This window comes from Thalia democratica, chromosome 6, assembly GCF_965202585.1.
Source record: "Thalia democratica chromosome 6, ktThaDemo2.hap1.1, whole genome shotgun sequence".
Classification (NCBI taxonomy): Eukaryota; Metazoa; Chordata; class Thaliacea; order Salpida; family Salpidae; genus Thalia; species Thalia democratica.
The window spans coordinates 38,617,052-38,635,455 of NC_139170.1; the positions used below are offsets into that span (position 1 = coordinate 38,617,052).

At 25.7% G+C, this 18,404-nt stretch overlaps 1 protein-coding gene across 1 annotated transcript; it reads right to left on the minus strand.

The window, feature by feature from the left end:
• On the minus strand, positions 1-16,289 carry LOC145839054 (uncharacterized). The gene is made up of 17 exons (XM_082946665.1): positions 16,179-16,289; positions 15,198-15,290; positions 14,682-14,859; positions 14,041-14,153; positions 12,466-12,650; positions 11,085-11,151; positions 10,672-10,832; positions 10,250-10,403; positions 9,232-9,441; positions 7,944-8,048; positions 7,298-7,450; positions 6,948-7,060; positions 6,684-6,765; positions 6,037-6,225; positions 1,813-1,929; positions 801-943; positions 1-121 (listed from the first exon to the last, which is right to left on the minus strand). Exons 1-17 carry the CDS (start codon positions 16,236-16,238, stop codon positions 1-3), a joined length of 2,244 nt encoding a protein of 747 aa, XP_082802791.1. The 5' UTR covers positions 16,239-16,289.
• Positions 16,290-18,404: the final 2,115 nt, after the last annotated feature.

Below are 18,404 nucleotides of genomic sequence, written 5' to 3' on the forward strand. Positions count from 1 at the left end.
CTAACGAGTTAGGGCAGAAACAGAGTTGTTTTCAAATGAACAAGAAAACAGTTTGTTTGAATTTTTTGAAATATTTTTCAACCTGTTTCCGGCTAATACTGCAATTACTGCCACTCTGAATCTGTAAAATATTTAGAATTAATTTAAATTTTAAATGAAAATCATTTGAGAATGTAACAAGTCGAACGTAAACTTATCTCTTGTTTTAATTAAATTAATTGTTATATATGCTGTTTAAAATAACCGTTTTATTTGAAATAACGAAAATACTTACAGTTAAGCCAGTTCAAAAAGAATCCAAGAGAACAACGATATCTAACTTAGAACTTATTTTTACATAAATATGTTAATAAGAACTCGATACAGTATGTGAAAAAACATAGTTTAGGATTATTTTAATTAAATATACACTACCACATACGAAAAAATACCTTACTAATGGATGAGAACTTTTAAAAGAATATGAACTTTTTTGTAAACTATTTTTTTCTTCACAATGTTTGCTCAACGAATCTTCTAAACTCCTTTAAAAAATAAACAATAAATTTAAACAACTTACAAAATATTGTTTTTGAAGCATATTTTTAGGAAGACAAAACTTTTATTTTAACTAAAAAACTTAATTATCTTTTTGTTTAAAGGCGTTTTTACAAGATCTTATTGCAAGATCTATTTACAAATGTATTTATTAAAACTTACACATTTTCTATACATTAAAACAATACCAGACTGAACTTTTCAAATGAAAGTAACAATTTTCTTGTTATAATTTTCTTGTTTTTGTTATAAATAACACAAACCTGATCATGAGCAGGTTATCTTCATGTGATCTCAACGATCTGGTGAGATATGTGACATGTTTAACAAGATCGGATTTGCACTCCAACAAGGAGAATACTGTTCCCAGTAGAATAAAACTTGCAGCCGACATAGATTTTCTAAACTGCAAAAAAAAATTAAAGTTTGAATTTGTAGTTTGAAAATTAATGAAGAAGAACCATGATTAAAACAACATGATGCAGTAAAAGCAAAGAGTAAATTTAAACAAATTCCTTTTAAAGTAAAGTACAACCCTTAAACTTTCTGCGCAAATCAGGGTTGTCACTCTTTGGATCCAAAAATCTTCCCTTAGTGACTAAGAACTTCCCAGTGTAACCTTAAACTTCCCTGAGTTTCCCTGAGTTTTTTTTTAATCCTTAAATATTTTATTAATTAGTGAAAAATTACAATGTTAATTCTAAGAATATTGAAGAACTAGCCGCAAGGCTTAAAAATTTCTAAATAAGCACTTAAAAATAAATAAAATAAACTGTTTTTAACAAAATTTTGAAACCGGATTAACTAAATCTGATTCTAGATCTAGAAAAAAAAATCCCTGAGATTTTTTAAAAACTTTAAAATTTCCCTGAAGTTTTTAGAAAAAATCAAAACTGCTTTGAGTTTCCCTGAGTTAAAAAAAAGAATCAAAATTCTCTGAGTTTCCCTAAGGTTTTCTATAACTTGAAAATTCCCTGAGTTTCCCTGAGTGTGTGGCAAACCTGGCAAATTGTCAAATTTTTTAAATGTATATATATAATTCAAAATCATCGCAAAAGTATAAATTCTATTCTATACATTTTAACATATTAAGTAGATTTTAAGTATATATATATATTGTGAAACTTATTTAAGATTTAATGCAATAACGATTCTTAGTATAAGCATATCAGTAAAGTTTTATCAATTTTAACTAAAATAAAAAAAAAATCTTATATAATATAAAAACTTTTAAACTTGATCTATAGATATATAAAAACCAGAAACATAATTCACCTTCACAAGAAACTGTTGGTCTAGTTGCATCTTGTCGAGTTGATTTTGCAGGTTCTCGTTGATCGATTGGGACGTATTGTATGACGTCATGTACTCGTCATTCACTGCTTGCACTTTCTGTTGTTGCGTCATAATTAGTTGGTAAACTATTATGATTCTAATTGACAAAATTTTCGAGTGGCATTGAGGTGCAACATTATTTAAAAGGTAAGTTAGCAAACTTAGAAGTTACAAATTACATATGAATTAAAAATAAATTCAGTATGTATAGAAACAAATTGTCTTAATTTTTCTTGACGAAAGTTATGAGTGGTAACCCGATAAAAAAAACATATAAAAAAAATTTCATATGATAGAAATTAAATGAATTTAATTATAAACATATACATTTTTTTAGGCTGTATCAAGTTTAAATACTTGAGCATACAGACAACAGAGTTTACATACATTGAGACTTATGGTATTGCATTTAATTCACTTTATGTTTCATTCAATGATATCTGTAATCTGAGATTTACAAACAAAATTCATCATGAGTTAGCAACAATAGTTTTTCTAAACACATTTTTATTTATCGCGCAGTATACAGGGTTGCATTGTATTTCAAGCAAAAAAGCCAGGCTGAGTGGTCAAAAACTATTCTGAGTGACACTAAACTAGCCTAAGTTTTTTAAAGAATTTAAAAAACAAATTATAGCAAAACACTTTAAAATAGTGGCAATCAAGTTTAACTGCTTAAAACATCATGATAATAAAAAAACTTTATATATCTGGAAAATAAATAAGTGGGAGCCGATCATTTCTAACCCGCTATCATTTCTAACCCAATCACTTCTAACCCGATCATTTCTAACCCGATCATTTCTAACCCGATCATTTCTAACCCGATCACTTCTAACCCGATCACTTCTAACCCGATCACTTCTAACACGATCACTTCTAACCCGATTACTTCTAACACGATCACTTCTAACCCGTTCACTTCTAACCCGATCACTTCTAACCCGATCACTTCTAACACGATCATTTCTTACCCGATCATTTCTAACCCGATCATTTCTTACCCGATCACTTCTAACACGATCATTTCTAACCCGATCACTTCTAACCCGATCATTTCTAACACGATCACTTCTATCCCGATCACTTCTAACCCGATCATTTCTAACAAGATCACTTCTAACCCGATTATTTCTAACCCAGTTTAGCCCGATCATTTCTAACCCGATCATTTCTAACCCGATCATTTCTAACCCGATCACTTCTAACCCGATCACTTCTAACCTGATAACTTCTAGCCTGATCGTTTCTGGTCCGATCGTTTCCAACCTATTTTACTTGTTTGTTTACATTTATTTGTTTTCAGGATTTAATTATAAACTAACAATTCATAATAAAGTAATTAAAATAATTTAAAAAAATTCAATTTCTAATTATTTTAAAACATAATGATTTAATGTGTTACGTAAAAATTTTTTTTGTATAATTTGTTATTTTAGTACAAACTTAACATAGTATTAATTTTCTTTGTTTACCTCATTTTTTGAGTTGTATAAACGAATCTATTAACTTATATTTATAATTCATACATAATGATCGCTAAATAATCTAAAGTTTTTGTGTTTTTGGAAATCTGTAGGATAATAACTTTTAAAAGATATCAAGAAAAATATTAATAAAGTTTTTACTATCAATCGTTCAAAATTATTTTGGCAATTTTAAATTTTTTTAAACTTTTAAAATTTTATTAAAAATGTAAATTTATTTTGCTCTATATACAACATATTTTTAAAGAATTATAAAAAAAATAAAAAAACAAGTTTTCGACACTTAACTTTTATATTTAAGTATATTATATAATATTCTTATTTAATCTTTATATATAATTTACTATTGGCTAAAAAAAGGAAAATCTAATTTAATTTATAGTAAATGACAGAGTATACTTATAAAAAAGTTAAACGTTTACCTATACTTTTTACTTTGTGTTAAACAGTATACACTTTCGTTTTAAAAACTTATAATTTAATGATGATAATTTTAAATTAAATTACCATACTAATTTCGATTACTAAATTTTAACTGTATTCTTTAAGTTTCATATATACTCATAATAATACTCTTAAAAAATGTTTTTTCGTTTAAATTTGCCCTAAATTTGAATGCAACTTGCCAATCTTGTCTCCATACTTAGAATTTATACTAACCATATAAAATCTCTTCCAAAAAAGTAAAGAATAGTCTTTGCAATGCTCATTATACTTCTTACATTGACGACTATCAAAACTTAATATTTAATCTTTAGAATTCAGAAGACTTAAACTTTTCCTAATGCTTTTAAAACTAAAAACTACAGTTAATTTATAATCAATTTTTGAACCCTATTAAAATAATTAATTATCACGAAAATAAATTGAAAAATGCATGCAGTCATAAATATCTTTCAGTTTAAATGTGGACTTAGCTTTAAAACAAAACTAATATTCACATAAAGCTTACTTGATTAAAATAAGATAATTTATATTAGAAACTATCAGTAATTTAACAAATTTTATAGTTATGAACCATTGATTTAATATGTAGGATTTTGTTCATTCTACAATTTGATTTTATTATAATGGCCTTTCCTATGTAAATAATAAATCATTTTCTAATGTTTCCGGTAAATGTTTATTTGACCTGTATTATTAATGTGCTTTGGACTTAATGTTTTAAACTTAGTGGTTAGTTAGTGTATTTAAATCTTTCGATTATGCTTTGGCAAAGCTACAAAAAAAAAACAATGAAATACCAAACGGTTGCACAAATGTGCAGAACCTAACTTTAAAAGTTAGGATTTGAAAATCTAGCAGATGTATAAACAAGAAGAAGTTTTATTCATAATTTTGTGTAGTTTGTTTGAATTCTTACACTGTAGTATAATCTAAATGAATTTTACAAAAGTAACCTATTCAGACTATTTTGCTGATTGCTGAACTAAAATCATAGAATAAATTTACTAAATTGTCTCAATATTTATTGCTGAATTTTGCAGAGAAGGTTGTTTGTTGAAAAGAAATTGAAAGTAATTCTAAAATGAAAGATTGTGCAGCTGTGTTTTATTTTATTGGAGCTTACTGATCGTTGAACGAGTTGATATTTAAATTGTTTATTATAAAATTAAAACTAAGTTTGTTAAAAATTTTCTCCTTCGAATCATAAATAAGTTAATTAGTCTTATACTAAGTGTTGATTTGTTTTGCTGTTAATCTAAAAAAAAAAATAAAACTGTAGTTATTGATTTTAAGATATATAAATTTTTGTCTCTTCGTTATGTGCTATTTAGTTAAAGCTGCCCAGATTTTTATTTATCTGTGGGTCTAGCGTAGGAAAAAAAAACTTCCAATAACAATAAACACCAAAAATCGAATTTTTTTAAAGCTATCTAAAACATTAAGTTTTACTTTAAACAAAATAAACTAAATTTCGATAAATAAAAACAACTTTGTTATTATTATTTTGTTTTTAAAACAAATCTTTACTTTATTACAATAATACATAGACATATTAATACAGATCGAACTAGTAACAGTCGGGTTAGAAACGATCAAGTTAGAAATGATCGGGTTAGAAATGATCGGGTTAGAAATGATAGGCTTAAATCGGGTTAGAAGTGATCGGGTTAGAAGTGATCGGGTAAGAAATGATCGGGTTAGAAGTAATCGGGTTAGAAGTGATCGTGTTAGAAGTGATCGGGTTAGAAATGATCGTGTTAGAAGTGATCGGGTTAGAAGTGATCGGGTTAGAAGTGATCGGGTTAGAAATGATCGGGTTAGAAGAGATCGGGTTAGAAATGATCGGGTTAGAAGTGATCGGGTTAGAAATGATCGGGTTAGAAGTGATCGGGTTAGAAGTGATCGGGTTAGAAGTGATCGGGTTAGAAATGATCGGGTTAGAAGTGATTGGGTTAGAAATAATCGGGTTAGAAATGATCGGGTTAGAAATGATCGGGTTAGAAGTGATCGGGTTAGAAATGATCGGGTTAGAAATGATAGCGAGTTAGAAATGATAGTAAACCAAATAAGTTTAGGGAAAAAAAGTTTTGAAGTCATAGAAACGAGCCTTATGTTTGAAAAAAAAAGTTTCGAACAAGCCAGAGTTTCTCGAAAAATTCAAGCTAGTCCCGTTTATTCGGTTGTTTGACAATCACAGGTATAGTAACACAAAATATACTGTTCTAAAAACCTGCAATTTATCTTGCAGTTGTTGGATGAAAGCTTCGAAATGTCGTTCCAGTTCCTTCCTGTTTTCCACCGACTCATTTTCCCGCGCTTTCCAATCTCCCGCCAATTTCTCTATTGCCACCTTGTGTTCGTTTTGCAAATTTTCAACGGTAGTTTGTAGCTCGGCGTTGAACTTTTCTATGCTGTAGCTCTGTGGTTTTAGTAATGAAATTCTTCATATAGTTATCGTATTTTTTGTAAATCTGAATTTTGTTTCATGCAAAGAGTTTCAAGAAGTTTTACAAAACTTTGCTTTTAATTGAACATTCAAGCAAAATTATAAACAAAAACGTTACTTATAAAAAAATCAAAATTGCACGAGCTTGATACTTATAGTTAGATTTTTCTGTGCAAACTTGACACCCAATATAAACAATCATAAAACTAGGATTATAAGTAAAAGTAAACTTGGAAAACTACTTTATTGGTTTTAAAATCAGTTTTTTTAATACAGTTAAAGCTTTTAGAAAAAATTATTAATCTAGTTACACAAAATTCAGTTAACTTGTTTAAATAATATGAAAATGTTTTTATATAGTGTAATAAAAAACTAACTTAGAAAGTATAATACAACTTAAATTAAATAAAAGGTAAATATAAAAATTTTACCTGTTTCGCCATATTTACATAAGATTGCAAGAACTTGTCCATTTTTTCTCTCAGTTTTAAAGTTGTATCATGTAAGTTCAGGCTATATAAAAATTCATTTTGTTTAAAACTTTATTCAATAAAAAAAAACTAGTATATAAATAAAGTTGTTATCCAAGAAAAATTTTTATGGAAATGTTGTTTGCATCGCTAAGTATTAACAAGGTTCAAAAACTAACTTAAACTTAAAACTACAACTCAAAAAATTATTACAATTACACAAACCCAGTGATGGAACAATTTTCCCCATCGATGTTAGAAATAAGTAGATATAATTCGCATAAAAAGTTCTTGTAAATTTGAGACTCTTCTTTGTGCCTTCGTTCGATTGTTTCAATCTGTAATGTTTGAAACACCAAAATTAAATATCAAAAAACATGCCATACCTTGTATTTACTTTTTTAGCTTTTACAAACATTTTGTTGCAGTATCTGACTTTTAGAGTGTTAAATATTGTTGAAGCCTAGCTAGTATATAATTTTTGTTTCATTACTAAATCTTTACAAAATTGGGAAGATGTTTGTTTTACTTGATTAAATACATAATAATAAATAATTACAGAAATAAATCCTTACATCTTTATGAAGCTGGGTGCACTTTTCAACGTGGGTGTTGAGATTGTCATTTATCCAGGCGACATTTTTGCTCGTCACTTTGTTTTGACAGTTTTGCTTCTTCTGCTTGTTTCTGACTTCCAACAATTTCGCATTGCAGTTCTTCAAACTTTGCTAAAAAATACACTTCGACGCTCATTATGTAGTTACATATGTGGCATGCAGTTTCAAAAGAGTTTTTTTTGAATTTTTACATACATTTTAAATACAATAAAACAAAATATATTAGTATATCTAAATTATTTTAAAACTAAAGAGGAAATACTAAAGATTTTAAGGGGTTACAACTTTATTTTCAAACATTAAAAATTTATATACAGTTAAAACGCTAGAAGGGTAAGAATATCTTAACTAAAGTTGTACACTCAAAATTTTATAATAATTTTTTTTTTTTTTTAAGTCCTATCGAACTGTTTTACATGGTCTTTAGTTTAAAAAATATTTAGATATACTAAAAAAGTTTGTTTTAATGTATTTTAAAACGTCAGTAAAAATTCAACCAAAATCACTAATAAAACTAAAAATACATTAATTCTCTATTTCGTAAGCAGGTTGAGTTGATGAAATATTCAAATGTATCATTAAAATCAATAATTAAAAAACAGACTTGAGTTTTTTCAAGTTCTGCCGACTGCGCTTTGAACAATTCTGAATTTTTTCTGCATTTGACAACAAGTTCTTTGTTCTTGGAGTTCAATTTGCATAAGTCTGCCTGTAGTTATAAATATATTTATAAAAGTTCAAGAAATATGATTTTGCGTTTCTTTTTTTTTTTTGATGAATCTAACATAAGTTTTAAAGGTCAAGATTTTTTATAAATAAGTTTTTATAAAAAACTTTTACCTGCAATTTTTATACAACAAGGAGAAATTCAACAATACAAACTTTTTATTAAAAAAAAAGTCTTGTAACCTTAAAGGTTTCAAATGTAAAGTATAGAATGATTTTCAAAACAGTGGTGAAACTAAAATAAATATTATGGTCATAATAAGGAGATAAATCACTTTTTTTTTCTACTTAATCTTATTTTGTAAAGTTTTAATTAAACTAAAAATTGCATTTTTAGATGTAAAAAATACAATAGTACAATAGGTTCCTTATGGAAAATGAAAACTAATAATCTGTCTCCTCCTACGTTTTTTAAGATAAATACTTCAAACTTTCAGGAAATGTTCCTTGAAATATATAAAAAAACCGAGAAAACACACTTAATAAAGTTTTAAAAACTTTATGAACAGAAAACAGAAAACAATTGTTTTGTTTATCTTGAAAAAAATTCAAAAATTTAAAAGTAAATTATGAAGGTTAGTTTAATTATTAAAAATTTGTGAAAAGCAACTTATCGCTTAATTAAAACTCTACAAAATAAGATCAAGTAGTAACAAAAGTGATCAACTCCTCCTATGGCCTTACTTTTAATAAGTAATGATTTTCTAATTAAAATAAAGCCCATTAAAGAATAAAAATTGACTTTTAAAGTATTTCAGTCTATCTGTTGAAACGCAATAAAGTTTAAGTTGTTCTTAGTAGATAAAGAAATTTTGTTATACAAAAAATTTAAGATTGAACTTATTTCTTATCATAAAACAAATAATAATCTTAAATTTACTTTTAAACTTATTTTTGTATTGTTGTTTTTCCAGTTAATTTGTTTGTAGTTTTATTCAGAAAAGACAATAAAAAATTATAAAGCTTCATTTCTATACTAGCAAAAGTTACAATAAACACAAACTTTATCATTTTAGATGAAGTTTAAAAACCTTCAGAATAAGTAAGTAAAATTTTAAAAACTATTGGGTTTTCTAAACATTTATCTCTAAAACTTTACAAACAAAATCGTTTAATAAAAAAGTAAAACAATTTAAAAATTACTTAACATGGAAAACATAACTTACTTTCAATTTGACTCTAACTTCATTAAACTTTTCCAAAACAGTACGTATGCTGTTCAAAAACACGGGAGAATCTCGTTTCAAATACTTCGCGTCTGCCTTGTACGCACGCTTGATGGATTTATTTGGAGATTTATCATTGAAACTGTTGTAATTATTGATGAGCTCGCATATTCCTTTTGTGAAGTCGAAGAAGCTTTCCTTTGTTTCCTTCTGTATTAATGAGTGTTTAAACTGGTTTCCAAAACTCAACAATAAACTTATAAACATAAACTTAAATAAATGTTCAACGGTAAATTACTTCCTATGTGGTAGTTATAAAACTTGCTTCAATTGATTGCATATATCATGAAGCATAAAACTAAATGCAAAAATAAACTCCTAAAAATAGAAAATAACTTCTTTGAAATTTTGACAACAACTTTTTTGAAAGGAAACTCACAGAAAATTAGTTTAGAAATGATTTTAAAGTTAAGAAAGTAACAAATATGTTTTTGATACTTCTTAAACTTTTTATTAACAATTTTGTATTATTGAAGTGATTCAACCAGTGGTTCTCAGAGTGTGCACTTTTGCACAAAGGTGTTCATAGAATTTAGTTTTCTGTACACATAAACTTTAAAAGAAATATGTTTTTTTTTTGTTATACCTTTTTGTTATCAAATTATTTTTCTAAACATACTGTTGATAGTATCAATGAGCTATAAGATGTTATATGCCAACAAAGGAAGTAACACCCAAAAAAACAGTTTTTTGATCAAAGTTAAAAACAAATATAAATTAAGTGCGAACAGAGTTGTTTTTCAGTGATTTACTATGAATAGCTTTTACAGAAACCACTAAATAAAATATTTAGAATAACTATTTAGCAATAAATTTTTTACTAAATAATATTGCAAGCATAAATTTACGATTAATTACCATATATAATTTAAAAAATATTGGAATTATCGATTATTTACATAAAAAAAGCTTAACGAGTTTAGTTACAACTACAGATAAAATCACACTTTCAACTAACTGCTTTCTTTTTAAAGCTGTTCAGCTCATCTTGAAGGGCAAAATTTTTAGATCTGCAGTCTTCATAAGCACCGTTTGATTCACTGGCCACTTTTTCGTTTTCAACCAACAAACTTTCCATCTCCTTGGTCTTTTCGTTCAATTCAGTTTCAGTTCTGTTTTGTTTTTGGTTGTAGATTTTTATTACTAAAATACAAAAATATTTTTTTTATATTTAACAACATTATACTGTTCATTTTAAAATCACGTCTATTTTCACACATCTTTTTTAACTAAAATATATATACTTGAAACTGTTTTTTTTTCAAGAAAAATTAATACTATAACTCTTACGGAACTACAAAATACATCTTGCATTAATTTTTGTGACACATTTAACGATTTGAACCAACTCTAAACATTCAACGCAAAAAACAAACTAACGCTTGAAGCTGTAGTGAGAGAACGTTGTTTTGATCCCTAAGTTCACTTACAATTCGTTCAAAATCGCTTATTTTAACTTGAGCTGCGTTTATCTCATCTTTTAGACCGACCTCAACACTCTGCTGCCTGTTGAAATCCTCTTCTAACTGTGACTTTTCTTTCTAAAATAATTTTTTACTTTAGAAGACGTTGTAAAACCTTCATTTTCAACACTATAAAAAACAAGATGTACTAGGTAAAACATTACATAATGTTATTTAACATTGTTTATTTTGTTAAGAAAATGTTAGCGAAAATTGTATGAGCTAAAATAAAACCATTTCAAGTCTCAATAGTTGAAACATTTTTATCTAAACATACTCTTATCAATATAGTTGAACCTTTAAGTTATTTTCATACATACTTATTCTTACCACAACACTTTCCAGTTTTTCACATCTTTGTTGCAACTCATTAACGTACTTTTTCAATGCAGTTTCGCTGAAAATATAAATTTGTTTGCAACTTTTTATACACTAAAAATGGCTAAAAGTTGTTTGAAAAAAAATCCATAAAACTAAACGTGTTGATACCTTTAATTAAAACAAAACTGAATATTTTAAAGCTAAAGTAAACTAAAAGTTTTAAAAAGCAACAGGCCTAAATTATTGTAAAAAGTATTTTGTAGACAGTCAGTTTTGAACGTAATAAAAAAAAATTAAGTAAAGTTCTGGTGGAACAATAATCAAGTATTTATCATTTTTACTTAATTAACTTAATAGGACTTTTTTTGTCAAACCGTTAAAACGTTATCAACTTCTTTTTTTGAAACGTCTTTAAATGTATGCCTGTAAGTATAAATTTTCAATTGAGATATAAATTGTAAGTCTACTAGGGCATGTATAAGTAAGTATGTAACATGTAAGTCAAAAACTCAAAAACAAAATCTATTTTTGTGGTAGCAGTTTTTTTCATTTTTCAATTTCTGTTTCAGATTCTTCTTAATGAAGCCAAAACACATGCGATTTATCTTATTTCATGTGTCCAGCAAACATCATCCAAGTACCCCCAAACCCTATTATAAGACAAACTTTTTTTTGCGTGTCACATTTTTACAACATTTGTTTTGTTTAAGCTCTTGAACTTGTGATATATTTTATGTCGTCATTATCAACTAAACAAAATGTTAACATTGGTGATGAAGTCATAAAGGTGGCAGAGCAACATCATATATAAAGCAAAACATATAATGAAAGAATAGACACGCGATATTGAAAAATTAAAACATTTATCTTTAATGCTTATGGCCTATATTGCTTTTATTATGTAAGTCTATGTTTTCAAAACTTGATCTTATTTTGTAGAGTTTTAATTACAGGTTACAAGTTTCTTTTTACAGACTTAAAAATTGAAAATTACTTTTAAGATATAGCCAGTTAAAATCGTAGAGTACAATAAGTTCCAAATGGGAGAAGAAAACTATAACTGTGAATAAATATAAATCACTAAAAATATTTATTTTTTAACATTTTTTTGAAATAAGTACCTCAAATTTTTAGGAAAAGTTTATTACAATAATCTAAAAATATGTCAAAACAAATGTGTTCAAGATTTCATTTAAAGTTAAAAAACAATAACATTTAGGGTATTTTCTGTAGCTCAACATCTCTGTGACACAATAAAGCGTCATCTCTGTATGTATTGTTGTAGTGAACTAAATATATAACCATATTTTTAAAATATTACATGCTTATATTACTCATACAACCTTTCACTGTTAAAAGTTTCTCATAAAAATAACTCATTAAAACAAACTTATCGGAAATGTTCTGATTCCTGGCTAACAACTTTTGCACATTGCCATCCTTTTCCTTGAGAGTGGATTCAGCGCACAGAAGCTTGTGGCTGGTTTCTTTCAGCTGCTGTTCCAGCTTGAACGTGAGTTCGGACTGAGATTCCAGCTCTTTTGTTTTGTACTCTAAAATATCGGCCAGCCCACTCTAAGTTAAAGTTGAATTTCAAAACATTGTAATTTTTGTTATCAATGATTATTAAAAAGGACATAAAATAGTATACTTGAGTTCTTGTGAAACAATAGTGTTTTAAGAAAAGAACGAAACTTAAATATTCTAAAATATCTTGATTTTTTAATATTCATGTTAGCATCGTATATAGGGATAAACATTTGTACAGTTTAACAATTTTAAGCAAAGAAAAATACTATTTTTTAGAAGCAAATTATTATTTTATCGTTGTAAATTACTAGATATTTAAACAAATTTTTTTAAAAACTAAAGCTTTTATTTTCTAAGTTGCCAAGCTGCACTTTTAAAGTCCACCGACATATCTTCAATATATTTACTTTAATCTAACACATCAAATGATATTTAAAGAATGCTTAGAAAAAATTACAATTTTTATAAAGTAAATGTTTTGATAAAGCACAATATCACTACTTATTTATCAATGAAACGTATAATCAACTAAATGTTTACAACCTATCATATATCATCAACCTAGATTTATATTTTTTACCAAGTTAAGTTTGATCATTAAAAAATATTTGCATAATAAATAGTTTTCAAAAAGTTTTATTACACTAGTTTGTATATTAAAAAGTTGCATACTCCTAATTAACTTTAATTAATTTTTACTTTTTTATCCATGCAAAAAAGGTTTAAAGTCATAGGGTCTTACTCATTTTTAACCATTTTGTAATTCTTTAATATCAGCTATCACATCAAAGTTTATAATAATTGAAAAAAAAATTATATGAATGATCAATGTTGGTAAGTTAACCTGGTTTGACATTGAAGATACACAATAAAAAGGCAGAAAATAAATACATTGTAAAAATTTTTTTAATCCTGCAATTTATAAATAACAACTTTTAAAGTTGTTTAGGTTTATTTGTAATTATAACTTTTTAATTTATACTAAGTAGTTGTTGTGTATTATAAGATATTGTTTATTAATAATGTGGTTTTTTAAATGTATTGGTCACATTTTATATTCTTTTTTTCAAAAATCCTACTCGTAAACATTTTAAACTGTTAAAATATTTTTGAAAACTTGAAGTTTCTATCTAAAAAACTTCTTTTAAAAAAAGATATTTAAAATTGTAAAACCAAATTGGACATTGAAGAAACTTATGTTTTTATGCTCTTGTATTTTTTTTTACAAAACTGACTACCTCTCAAAAATAAATTTTATGTTCTAAAAAAAGAGACCTCTAGCTCATACTTTGAGACATCATATTAAAGCCTATACTATTTTGTTTTGAAAATAGTATTTCAACTAGCACATTTTTTTCTACAAAAACAAATCAGTGTATAATATTACTAATGAAATAACCAAGTATTAAGGATTTGTAAAAAAAAACATGGAAACCTTTTCGTTTTCTAAATCAGCTCTTGCTAACGTTAGTTGCTCATTTTCTTCTTTAGTTTTAAATAGTTCTTTATTTAATTCATCAAGCTTCTTTTCTAACATTGTTTCATTTTCTTAAAATTTAATTTAATTTTTTACAAAGTTAGAGACATATAAAAATCTTTTCAATAATTTTTTTATAAAAATAGAGAAAAACATTTTATATAATTTTATCCTTGAAAACAAAAGACTTTACGATTTATTTAAAAGTTGACTAGAGAATTCGAGTTTTTATGCTTTTATATAATATATTCGGTTTCTTTTAAATTTTTTTTGATACAAATGTTTATATAGTTCATTAAAATATTCTCACAAAAATCATTTGAATTACGAAAAGAACAGTTCTTATTTATTTTGTAAAATGATACTTCATAATCATGTTTACAGTAGGCTCTAGTATAGAAGAGTATTAGTTTTACTTTTGTAATCAATAGCTATAAAATATCTTTATAAATCATAATAGACAAAATTTTAAAATGTTTTACTATATTTGGTACATGTTTATTGAAGAAAAAAAAATCTTAGACACACAAAATTAAGATAAGAGGCGTGAAAGCTAAAAATCACCATTTAAAATCATTATGGATTTATTTTTCAAAAACCTGTGTGCAGCATGACATCTTTAGACAGTGTGATCTGCCTCTGCTTGTTCGTCCTGTTCGATTCAGCCAGCTTCTTCTTCAAGTTTGCCATTTGAAACTGCAACTCTTTCTTCGTTGCTTCACTCTTCTCCGCTTGCATTTGAACCTTGACTATTTCGGATTGCAACAAGCATTCTTTCTGTTTTAAACCTTTGTGTTGTAAAGTGTTCCTTTTAAGATATGTTTTAAAATTTAAACAAGTTTGATGAGCAAAAAAATGAGTGTTGAAATTTGGTTTTAATTGTTTTAAATTTATTTTATTGGTTCACCATAAATATTTACAAGTTGAATAGAAAAAAACAGTTGTTAAATAACTTTTATTATTAAATAAAAATTTTCAAAATAAATATATACTAAGCAATCTAATTTTCACACATTTATTTATTGATTTAAAACCAACACTAATGTTTTAAGTTTTAGAAAAAAGTGTATGTCTAACATAAAATAAATACAATTTTTTTAATGAAAAACTTTTACTTGGTTAAATTCACTGGCTTGTATTAGATTTTGTTCTTCACTGTGTAAGATTTTTTGTCGCAAAGCAATACACTCTTTGTAATAGCTGTCATTCTGTTATAAGTTGAAATATATAAGCAAAATGTTAATATCAATACATTTAAAACTTGTAAAAATCACACTTTTCTTTGAGTACATTTTTTGGCTTACAATGTAAAAATTAAGTTAAAAGTTATAAAACCTATGATACACACATTCAGAATAACTAATTTATTTAATAAATTTTTAGCAATGCAAAATGTAATACAAATTTTTAACCTTTATTTTGTGGTATACTGTTTAATAAAATCTAAAAGTAAGCATATATTTATTATAAAAATATATATATTTATAATTATAAAGTTAGTAAATAATACTTGCTAATTTTTCTATTGTAATTTACGATAATAAATGTAGACCTAAAGCTTTTATTTAGGAAAAAAAAAGTATTATTAAATAAATTAGTTATTCTGAATGTATGTATCATAGGTTTTATAACTTTTAAATTAATTTTTACATTGCAAGCCAAAAAATGTACTCAAAGAAAAGTGTGATTTTTACGTCTACATTTATTATAGTAAATTACAATAAAAAAATTAGCAAGTATTATTTACCAACTTTATAATTATAAATATATATATTTATTTAATAAATATATATTTACTTTTAGATTTTATTAAACAGTATACCACAAAATAATGGTTTAAAATTTGTATTACATTTTGCATTGCCAAAAATTTCTTTTGATTTTTATAAATTAAAAGTTACAGCAATAGTACTTAAAACCAGAATAAAAATATTTATTAAAAACTCCTCCTCTTTCATCGATTATAATAAATTACAAATAGAAGTCAGCATTAACATAAAACTTATACTAAATATTATAGTTAAAATTAAAAAAAAATATCTTCTTAAATATTTTTCATTGTTCTATTTAATGATTGTTTTAACATAATAGCTTACATCTTGCTTATCATTTTCTGTATTTTTATCTCCATTGTCACATCTCTGCTCTTCACCCATTTTTACAATCAGTGCATTTATGGACAATTATTTTTTTTAAGTATTTTAAAGCTGTTTATTTTTTTATAAGTGGTTTCTGAAAGGTTTATTTAATTTTATATCTAAACTATTTTTTAATTATTCACTATTGATATTTTTACCATCATATATACAAAAATACTTATGTTTAGTAATCACTAAACTTACAATCATGTTTGTAGGAAACTTGTACAATGTGTTGTTTAGAGATTCATCAGTATAGCCATAATTTAGAAATACAAAACAACAACTTTTTATTTTGTTTCCAAAAACACTTTTTTTTTCTAACAAAAAATAATGAAAGGTATATTTTAAAAACAACCTTTCTATTGTTTTTTTTTCTCAGGTTAGAGTTTTCTATATTAACTTAAATGAAATAGAACTTATACACTACTGATTTTAATGTTTAGAGTTGAAACTAAATGTGAAAAAGAGAGTTCTCATAAATTTATTACATGTTGAACTTTTAGTCTAAAACAATTTTAAGCAGTATAGAATACATGGAATTTTAATTACATGGAATTTTAATTTACTGTTTACTTCATACACTTTTGACAAAAATCAATCTTTGGCAAGAAATAGCAGTAAATACAACTTTAAGCTTTAGTGGCATTTTTATCATAACTTGTTTAGTACAGTTGCACAAAAAACTACTAAATCATTCATTAATCATAACAACATGAAATTATTTTGAACCATAATTATTTGTGAAAAAAGGAAGCCCATCACAATTGTGTGTATCATTATTCAAAGCACTGCTAAAAACTTATATGTACAAATAATACATTAATTAACTGTTTTTGTGTTTTATTAAGTTTTCTACTACCGTGACAACCATTTGAAAACCTTATTTAAGTTTTTTTAAATCTAATAAGACCTAAAAATAATGGTAAGTTTAGGTAAATTTATTATTATTTACTAGTTATAAATAATTTTACTTTTATTATTGACTAAAAACACAAAATTTATTTGGTTTTTGTTCAAATCTTCTAGTTTTTTTTTCAATAAATTATAGGTTTAATAGATTTCTAGGTGAAATGCAACACATTGTTTTCTAATATAACAAAAATGTTAATTGGTCCAGCTTGTTAAATTATGTTACATGTTAGCTATGTTTGTGAAAAGTTGTTGCATTTTCTTCATTTGTATACGCTACAGTTTCATCTAAGTTTTGTATATATGTTTTAAATCTTGTTCTCAATCTTGCAATGTTCAACTCAGAGAGTTTTCAAAGCAATCATTAGTACAACTAATCCATTAGGCCACACATTTTAATGTATACATATATGATTAATTTCACAGTCTTTATTTTTATAAAGTTAGAACAAAACGACCAAAAAGTTTTTCTGCACACCAATCTATTGACTATAGTTGTGAACGTTCATATGTTTCTAATACTAAGTTTTATATATAAATTTTTAAATCATATTTATTTTGATTTAAAATTAAGACATACAATTTCAAATTATACAGTAATCTTCCTTTATTCTACCAACATATGTTTCTGTGTGTCAACAAATCAACACACTTCAACTGGGTTGTTAATAGGAAAGATAACAACCCAGTTGAAGTGTGGTGATTCGTTGACACACAGAAACATATGTTGGTAGAATAAAGGAAGATTACTGTATAATTTGTTTTTATTTATATTCCAGTGAAGTTACTTTACTAGGATCTTTTGTTAGCAAACAATTAAAACTATATTTTGAACAGACATACAATTTCTTCATTTTTTAAAGTTTTAAAAGAGGTGTGTAGCTCGAAGATCAAATATCTTCTATTACACCTGGTACATTGACCAAATCTATAAGGATCCATTTTTTAAAATTTTGTTGCCAAATAAACTAAGTGGTTTTAAACAATTTCAAATATAGCTTCTGTTTGATATGGTTGGATAAGTTCAGTTAAAAAGCTACGAATAAGTAAAATGTACTTTTTAAGTTTGGTTTTAAAAACAAACTACTATTTTTTAAATATGTTTCAATATTTAAAATAAAACAGAACTTAACTTGTGTAAGATGTTATTAATTTATTAGTTATTTAGTGAAAAAAGACGCTAAAAATATGGTTCTAGGACCTGGTGCACAAAGAAAAACTTTTTGTTATCCAGTCGCATATCTCTTAAACTTTAAAGTCTTAAATACCTTT

Excerpts from the sequence above, each read along its gene's own strand:
- LOC145839054 (XM_082946665.1), bottom strand. The coding sequence starts at position 16,238 with ATGGGTGAAGAGCAGAGATGTGACAATGGAGATAAAAATACAGAAAAT. Across the intron at positions 10,833-11,084 it reads AAAAACTGGAAAGTGTTGTG|AAAGAAAAGTCACAGTTAGA; the intron begins GTAAGAATAAGT and ends AAATTATTTTAG. Across the intron at positions 6,766-6,947 it reads GAAAATTGTTCCATCACTGG|CCTGAACTTACATGATACAA; the intron begins GTTTGTGTAATT and ends ATTTTTATATAG.